The sequence below is a fragment of the Brachyhypopomus gauderio genome, chromosome 2 (assembly GCF_052324685.1).
Source record: "Brachyhypopomus gauderio isolate BG-103 chromosome 2, BGAUD_0.2, whole genome shotgun sequence".
NCBI classification, from domain to species: Eukaryota; Metazoa; Chordata; class Actinopteri; order Gymnotiformes; family Hypopomidae; genus Brachyhypopomus; species Brachyhypopomus gauderio.
In genome coordinates, this window is record NC_135212.1 from 17,131,885 (window position 1) to 17,141,688 (window position 9,804).

Below are 9,804 nucleotides of genomic sequence, written 5' to 3' on the forward strand. Positions count from 1 at the left end.
GCGCGAATAGCTCCCTCTATTGCTGGACGAGGATAATGCAATTTGAGTTTGCTGTTATTCAAGGAGTTATCGTGGCTCTTTCGATGTGTTTATCGTGAAACTTCACATCGCGATAACGATAAAAATACGATTAATCGTGCAGCCCTACCTAAAACTCACTAATAACGAGTAAAGAGGCCAGCACTGGGGTGATATGCATTCATATTCATATTTGTTTGGACAAAGTGAGTGACCAGGCTACTGAATGTTGTACAGTAAGCGATCTGTACCTGTCTAACTATGGCAGGTCAACAGAGTATTGCAGTACTCCAGATGTGTGTCACACATCATAGTGTGTGACACACATCTGGAGTTGAAAGTTTCCTTTCAAATCATCAGCACCGTTAACCTAATCACTGCTGATGAGTCTTCTAACCCGTAGCATCTAAATCTCATCTTTCTGTTACCTCTACACATCCACTACCCATCCCAAACGTCCCCCTCCTGTCCCACACGTTCCCCTCCTGTCCCACACGCCCCCCTCCTGTCCCACACACACCCTCTGCCTGTCCCACATGTCCCCCTCCTGTCCCACATGCCCCCCTCCTGTCCCACACACACCCTCTACCCGTCCCACCTGTCCCCCTCCTGTCCCACATGCCCCCCCGTCCCACACACACCCTCTACCCGTCCCACCTGTCCCCCTCCTGTCCCACATGCCCCCCCATCCCACACACACCCTCTACCCGTCCCACCTGTCGCCCTCCTGTCCCACACACCCTCTACCCGTCCCACACTTGTCCCCTACATGTCTCAAACCCATCCTCCACCCACCCTCCACCCATCCTCTACCCATTCTCCACCCATCCTCCACCCCAGAGGTGTATAATCCAGATTCAGAAAGTAAAAGTCCTCACCAGGATTTTGCTCAGGCGTCCTGGATTGTGATGATTCCACTCATTCCACTCATCCACTCATACCTGGATTGCACTAATTAGAAAATCTAGCAAGCTTGAGCTAAATCCTGGTGAGGACTTTTACTTTCTGAACCTGGATTATACACCTCTGCTCCACCCATTCCCCCAGCCTGGTGGGGACAGCCATTCCCAGCAGCCCATTGCATCAGTGGAAGACTCAAGCTTTGCCTGCAGCATGTACACTGTTCCTCGCTGAAACTGTGTTTGTGTGTGTGTGTAAATGAGAAGAGGGAAATATACAGAAAAGAAGAGAGAAAGGAGAAATAAGGGGGGAGAAATGAGGAGGAGAATCATACACACCATCATACACTTGAACTGAGTGTCAGATAAGCTCTGACACTTGAGTTTTCAATGTAACTTGTGATTGCACAACATCGCCCTTTTTTCTCTCTGTATGATGTATGAATCAGTAAATCTGAAAATCTGATTAATGTAATCAAAGTAACGTACCGATTTCTGGTACTCTGTAACTGCAGCTGAGGTTTGGGACTGTCTCTGATTTTGTTCATGTCTTATCTTTATGAATAATTTTTCATTGGTATTATTACCTTTGTTCCTATCCACTACTCACCTAACCAGGTCCTCAAAATGCTGAGGAGACAAACAAAAGCAACCAATGCCCGGTTCACACTACACGATTTTAGGCTGGCTTTTCAGTCGCCGACTGATCGGCGACAGAAACTGTGGTCGGAGGCAAATCGGCGATCACTCGTCGCTCGCTCACTGTGCGTTCACACCGAAAGCGACGAGAGCGACACGGCGACCGGAAGTCATTCATTTTCAATGAGACTGAGCGACACCCAGCGACGCGACGCGGCGAGGCGCAAAGTGAGCGATTCGTGTGACGCGAACAAGTTGAGCTTGGCTCAACTTTATGCAAATGAGCAGTGACGCGCGGCGGCGACTACCAATCAGAAAGTATGTTTGCACCCTCTTCCGAAACCGCACCTCTGACTTTGGTTCCAACTGATTATTTGTTCCGATTGCAAAATGGAGGAGAGATTAATAGTGGCTGTCTTGGATGTCCCGCACTTTACGATGTTTATTTTTGGAGGGAATACTGTTCATTTGTTAAAAAACATCTGCAATAAATTAGCGTATACCCTATTATTGGTTATGATTTTTAAAATTCCTGTTTGATCTTCGGGTCTGGGGTAAAAAGTAAAAAAAATACATAAACATTTTAGGTTTATATACTATATGTGTTTTATACACACACTATGTTTTATACACGCACTCCTTCATAATCGTGTGTCCTGTAATCAATAGATTAAAATAAATATTGCGTCCTGCTTTAAAAACATGATTTGCATATCTGTCACGTGCTGCATGCAGGCGTGATGTTGGACACGCCCCCACGCGACGCGATGCTGGCGACTCGGCGACGGAGAGCGATTTTATTGCTTTCGGTGTGAACGCACAGTCAGTCGTGTAGTGTGAACTGCTGAAAGACGCTCGCCGAGCAGTCGCCGACTCGTCGCAGACGACCGGCAGATATTTAGCATGTTTAATATCTAGCCCAGTCGGCGACTGAGAGTCGGCAGCAGCGTCTAGCTACAGCCAATGGGAACGCGGAGAGAGAACCGCGGCACCGCTGAAGATATCTCTGAGAATGTAAAAAACTTTCAAGAATACTTTCAAAACAGTAACCCAGCAAACACACAAAATCCTCACCTTTCTTACAACTTTACTACAACTGTGTTTAAGTTATTGTGACAGCACTGGAGAAATAGTGCGATTGATTATATTTATGTTCACTTGGGACTATGGAGTGTTTAAACGGTAAAAAAAATAATAATAACGAAAATGTGGAGTACATGTACATTGTTTTTTTTTTTTCTTCTACGTGGTGTTGCTGGTTCTCGCGAGAGTTTCATTTTCGTGTTCTCGCGTTTTTGGACGGCAGCCAGATGAGTCGGCGATTCCCCAGTCGTGTAATTCGTGAGTCCGCGTCGCCGATCAGTCATGTAGTGTGAAAGCCACAACAACTGAAAGACTCGCGATTACAGCACAACCAGTCGTGTAGTGCGAACGGCACAAAAACCTGACGACTGAAAAGTCTTGTAGTGTGAACCTGGCACAACAAAACCATCAAAAAACACACAGTGGACATGATCGTATTCATCAGAAGTAAAGATGCAGAGGTGTTTCAGCCTATATGAAAAGATTTATACTTTCCTTGCACAGCTAATGAAGGACTTCTGGCATTTTTGACTTGCCATTTTTAACATGAGTTCATCTTGGGCCGTGTTCGAACATGGCATTAGCATGTATCCTGTGTCATCATGTCACATGTCTGAATGAATTGTCTGAATGACTTTTTTTTCAGTTGTGTTAATTGTGTTATTAGTTAAGTCACCCCGGTCCATTTTTCTATGTACATGTGCATTATCTGAGTTCCCCCTCCATGTATGTGTAACGTTGCCGTCTTCATGACCTCCCCCTGTGTTTCATGTGCAAGGCCAAGCTATTTGAGGCCAATTTTCTTGCGAGGTGAGAATAAAACCTCTGTTCTTGATAAGAATGGACTTGTCTGCGGCCTCTTTCTCCCACGCCAAGCCACAATATAATAAGTTGGCACTACTTTAAAAAATTTGGAACTCTTGGTATGTAAAACTTACATTTTGAGGTTCGTATACATGGGCAAGATAAATTATCTAAACAAGATATAATAAGTTAGCATAACTTGAATCATTTGGAATTATTTGTAGGCAATACTTAAAATCTGAAGTTTATATACCTGTGAAAAATAAATAATTGGAACAAGAAATAATAAGTTGGCTCAACTGTGAGTGAATTTCTTAAAAACATAAGAGTTTGAGTTGGGATCAAAAGTCAAAAATGGAGTGCAGTAAGTTGCCTTGAAATTTTGAGTTTTCTCAACTTTTTCGTTTTTACAGTGTACAGGCTTAGAATAGAAACATAAAATTGTAAAGTAATAGGGCCAGCTGCTAAATTACTTAGCTAGCTTATGGTTAGCAAATGCTAACACATGCGCCACATGTCAAAACAATCACTAAAAAAATTGGTCAACACTACTACAAACCTACAATTCACACAGCTATCTTAGTTTACTGGAACTTAAAAAGCCATCACAAACTGCATAACTGTTACACTAGCAAGAAGGCAGGATATCCAGACTTGCACACTCTCATAAACACTGACAAAACAAAAGTCATATCCTTAAATACATGAACTACAACAAGAAATAACTGTAACACATAACCTTCACAATACAAGAGATACACACACCTCAACATACACAAGGAAGTATAGACATAGATGAATTAAACCACACACAGACACACCCAAAGGGAGGAGTCCAGGGCCGTCCCGTGACAGACCCCCCCAACAGAGGCAGCTCCTCCCGGAGCGGTTGGCCCTGTACCCGCAAAGGCCGGGGGGGGACCAGAACACAAAGTAGCTGAAACCAGTGAAACCAGTGATCTTCCAGGAGTCACCCCCCTCTGGTGGGGAAGTTTGCCAATGAAACAGCCTAGACCATGAGCATGGTAACAAAGAGAGGTACATTCACAAATGGACACAACAGATTAGACACAAACACAGGTAAATTTAAACATATAGGAGCAGTGATGGAGATGGGCACAAATCGGCTGAGAGCCGCACGTCGGCTGAGAGTGGACACTACTCCTAGGTGCCACGGGAGATGTGTGTCAGTCCTGGGCATCTCTGCTGGGGGTGCCCCACTCCTGGGTTCCAAAGGATTTGCGGCCTAGCTCCGGGTGCCTCTGATGCACCTACTTGGGTGACGAGGTGACATCTCCTCACCGCTGCGTGAGGCACCCCTTGAGGACCTGTGTGAAAAGTGGCCCACTCCTCCTCCTTGGTTTCCATCTCACTGACCTCTGGGGAGGAGGCTTCTGGGACCTCCATACTACTTCCTGATCCTAGGGAGAGAGGGGAATTTGACGGGGGCAGTTTCATCATCACAGTGGTGAGCATTCCCACTGTCACTCCTGGGACTTCCCCTGGAGGCTCTAGTGAGCTCTCTCGGTCGGTGAGAGGACAGGAAGAGGTTATGCCAATCAGTATAAACCCCCCCATGTCCAGGAGGGCTTGCCTCCACATACCAAACCCCTTGCAGGCCTGCACTACCTTCCCCAAATAGCCCAATGCAAGTGGTCTAGCTGTGGTCCAGTCACTCGTGCCACACAAATTTCAATGTACAACAAATGGACAAAAATAAAACATTTTGAAAGATCAGAGATCAACAGTAAAATCAAGTTAAGATCATTTTCCCAAATAATTTCAAACATCTAGCCACTTACACTAATAGGCAAGTTTTATGTTTTAAGATGTGTTATATTATTGAACTACAGTGCTCTCAGTCAATCAAAAATGCAAATCCATCTCAAACCTGAATATAAAAGTGAGGTTTTGGCTTTCTTAGAAGAATATCTGTGGACATAATTATTGGGCAACTATTAATGTGCATGATTATGCAACTAAATGAAGAATTACCCATTTCACTTATGTTAATCTCTTAAAGAATAATAAAAAACAATATGTGTCATGAGATAGTCATAGGTCTTCCATTCATGGAGTCTGATCAACTTTTTGTGAGGCAGCAACCACACCCTCCCAGACATTGTTCAGAGAGGTGTTCAGAGAGGTGTACTGTTCTCTAAGTTCTTGGGTTTAGGTCAGGTGAGTGCTGCAGCCATGTCTTTCTTTCATCTTCAAGGCCTTTCCTAGCTAGCCTTGCAGTGGAGTGCTCCAATGCATGTGATGGAGCATTGCCCTGCAGAAACATTATGAATCCATCTTCAACCCAAAAAGGTCCAATTTATCTTTATACATCTCTAATAAAATCTTAGTTGATTTAGAGCCACGGGCCCATCCATCTGGTCCGTCAAGAATCATTCATCTCATCAGTTCATAAAACCTTTTTGGCCCAGTTCTGATGTTTCAACTTATATATCTCATTTCGTGGAGGCCTGGTATCAACCTCCCTTATCTTTGCCATGTCTCTGAGCTCTGAGGTAGTTGTAGTTCCGGAGGATGACAGCACTGAGAGGATAATGTTTTCCTGGTAGCTTCACGTTTCATTCTTCTCAAGTCTTTGGCAGTTAATTTGCTTTTTTTCCAGCACATTTCTTGCATCCCTGTTGTCCATATGTAACAAAACATTTGATGGTTCTGTTATCACACACTAATTTCAAGAGTGCTGCATCCCCCTGAAAGACTTTTTGCAATTTTTGACTTTTCAGAGTCTTTAATCGCATTTTTGGCTCATTTTGCCTGAGGACACTGCCTCACAATTATGCATCACACACCTTGATAGAGGGTGTTGAACTCCTCAGGCCACACTCTCCCTTATTACACAAATACATATCACCTGATATGCTTAAATCCAATAAGCATTCAAGTTTGTACAGCCTAGACATATGCATAAAATTTGCATAAAACTTAAGATATGGTCAAAATACTCACTTGCCTAATAATTGTGTGCAATTGTGTGCAGTGTTAATTTAATTCATATTGCCTGGTAAATATTTCTGCCATATTAGTCACTGTTGTAAACTATACATACATGTCTTTGCTTCGTATAGATGAGGCAGATCTCATAGAAGGGATGGAGCGAGAGATGAAGATGTGCCCATACAATATGCCCAAAGAAATATCTAGAGATAATAGAGGAAGAAAATCACCAAACTCTTCTGGACTGTGGTTCTTCAAAGCAGCCCAAATTACCATAAGACTGCAAGCCCAAAAGATCGTGAAAACGCATGTAGATCCCCATGTTGGTGCATGTGCTATCAGGAACACTGATTTCTGTCACTTAGGCCTGGTATTATACATTGTCCCATGTCCAAGAACATTTGACATAAAACTATCTTGTTCCGTAAATGCTGAATATATTGTACCTGGGTGTTGTACACATAGGTTGGGACGCGGATGAATTGTGCAGTGCAGGGCACCTGAGCAGGTGAGTTAGGTGACATTTGCAGGTATGCTGACACTCCCTGTGGGCCCGTGTGATGAGTACATTGAGCTGTAACACTTGGCTGGGCCCCATACATGCTGATGAGCTCTTGGTTTTTCAAGGCTCTTCTCTCTCCTCCCCAGGCATCAATTACATCGATTTGCAGAGTGTCTGTATGATTCCTGTGGGAGCCTCTCTTGACTGGAATCAATATGATTTGATTTGGCTGACTGACTCACAGTTTAAATAGTGAAACGGATTGATGATATCATTCTGTGATAAAGTGATTGATTAAGTGCTCTTCCATTGGTTACCGATCATGTGCTCTTATCGGTTTTATCCCAGAGGGCCGAGCAGAGCGAGCAGACAGGAAGAAGCTGTTCAGGCACTACACGGTGGGGTCCTACGACAGCTTCGATGCCTCTAGGTATGGCCGTCCCACTGCCTGCTAAATGTACGTGTGTATGGGTTTGCGGGTTTGCTGTACTGCAGTCAACAACAGCAAATCAGAGCCTCAGAACCAAACAATGAAGCTCCACGCTGCTCTGTTTTCATTTGTAAGTGTTTCTATCCTCAGTCTCGTCACGCAGTGACAAAATCTGTGAATGAGTTAACGGTATTATCTTAAAGCAGGCCTGAACCACCATGCACCACCCAGGGGACTGGGGAGACTGTACTACTCTCTGATGCATCACTGTGAAATTCATCAGCTGACATTTGTAGACAGCAACACAGACAAACGAAAGAAGTGGAGAATCGTGTGATGCCACAGAATCACGTGTGATGCCCCAGAACTGCGTGTGATACAACAGCGTCTTTGCAGCTCAGCAAAGTGCCCATGTGTGCTGTGGGAAACACATTTTCAATGTTTTTCTCTCCTCTCGTCTATTTTTGGGACTCCTTTTTTCCCGCAGTTTACTTTAGACTGTGATGTGTTCGGCAACAACGGGGTCAGCAAAATCAGGACAAACTTGCCACTGCTTTGTTTGAAAAGCTCCATCACAGCCCTACTTGGAGGGGTTGGTCCAGGAGCCATCATCAGCACGGGCCTGACCACGACACTATGTGTGTTGTCAGTTCAGAAAAACATTTGTCCCTGGGCTTTAGGCCCCACCAGTCATAAGGCTTGTGTGTAAGTGCAGGTATGTGGTGTTATCTGACAGCGAATCACAAGATCTCATACTGTTGTATAGAGTAAAATCCTCCATAAGGATAACTGGGTTCTAGAACCTTCCATATTCTCGCCTGTAACATCACCAACGGTACGGAGGTTTTTCTCTGAGTGAGTTCGCACCTCTCTGATCTTCTCTGATCTCTAGGCCACAGTGTACTGTCAGGTGGAGTTGCTGCCCGGGAATGCCATTATTTATCAGCAAAAACCAACCAGTATGAACTGCCAGTGGTGTTTCCTGCACAGTCAGTCATACACCAAACTATACATAACACACAACTGCACATACAGGAACCCCTAATGATTGAGGTAAAATTAACAGTATCAGCAGGGTTGAGAAAAGCTTGAAAAAACAGGCTTGTTAACTCCAGTGGAGACATTTATATTGTACAGTGATATTTATTCTTCACCAGCTCTGAGCTAAGTGCACTTCATAGGTCTGCAGTGAGATTGGTTTTTAATGAGATAATTCAAAGCTGCTTTTCTCAAACTTCAGCTGAATATCCCCAGGGGCTGGAACACCATGACTCCTCACTCTGTGAAATATTCATCTGAGTTTTTTTAAACTGACAGAAGGTGCCATTAAATTTTGCATGAGCTGAAAACTGTCCATGTCGGGATATGAGAGGAAGGTGTGGACAGGATGGATCTGAGAAAGAGATTCACTGAATACAGTGACTGGATAGGTCAGCAGCAAGAAAAAATCAATAATCATTATTGGCCTCGGCCTACACTGGGCCTTATTTCCTTCAATTATTAGCTATGTTGAAAGTGAAACCTCTTAAGTCATGATGACTTAATGAATTTCTGAATTTAACCAAACTGTTACTGATTTTTATACGAGGCGCTCAGGGAATAGATTACAGTGTGTGTAATTGCATTACATTGTCGGTCATTGTGTCATTTTTGGCTGGTGAGTTGCTCACCACACTTCTCACGAGATACAACCATTACGATTCTGCATTCGAGCAGCTGTCGCAGTCTCGCGATGTAAAAGATTAAGGAAGGCACGACAATTGCAGCGAATCTCTGATATAAGAAAAGAGAGATAAACGAAACGTCGGAATTTACATGCGTATTGCGCCGATGTCCGATAACCTGTCTCCTACTCCTGTATCAACGTGGCGTCTTTAAAAACAGATTGTGTTGCTAAGGCAACTAAGCATCCCCCGCGCTGTTGCTAGGACTGCAGAAGTCTCTCTCTCTCTCTCCCTCTCTCTCTCTCTCTCTCTCTTTTACACACACGCAAACATAAACACAGAGAACACAAACAAAAAACAGAAATGAACTTGCAGCTTAGAAAGACGTATAAGTTCGTGTGTGGCGAGTAGCACGAGAAGTTACATGCTTATATTTACATACGTGTATATTTTACACTGGAATTGTAACGTGATGGAGACGCTGTAAAGCAACTCATGTTGCCTCCAGGGTCGTTGCCACCTTTAGTGAACGGGTAAAGAGGACGCGGAGGTGCCTGGAGGAGGTAACAGCGACCTGCACCGGCACAAACACGAAGAGACGTGTGGAAGAAAGACGGAGAGAGAGAGACGTGTAGAAGAAAGACGGAGAGAGAGAGAGACTTGTGGAAGAAACCCGGAGAGAGAGAGAGAGAGAGAGAGAGACGTGTAGAAGGAGTGTGCGCAGGAGCGCTCATCACGACAGGAGTGTCCGCTCCAACATCTCTAACGGGAGGATGGAGACGGCTGCGCACGTTCTCGTCGGCTGAAAGT

The 9,804-nt window shown here is 44.3% G+C and overlaps 1 protein-coding gene across 2 annotated transcripts in view; it reads left to right on the forward strand.

The window, feature by feature from the left end:
* LOC143490607 (SH3 and multiple ankyrin repeat domains protein 2-like) overlaps positions 1-9,804 on the forward strand; it is a 203,531-nt gene that overhangs the window by 127,854 nt on the left and 65,873 nt on the right. For both annotated transcript variants that reach the window (XM_076989141.1, XM_076989140.1), the window contains exon 15: positions 7,249-7,330. In XM_076989141.1, the coding sequence (XP_076845256.1) occupies positions 7,249-7,330 (82 nt within the window). The remainder of the gene's footprint in view (positions 1-7,248; positions 7,331-9,804) is intronic.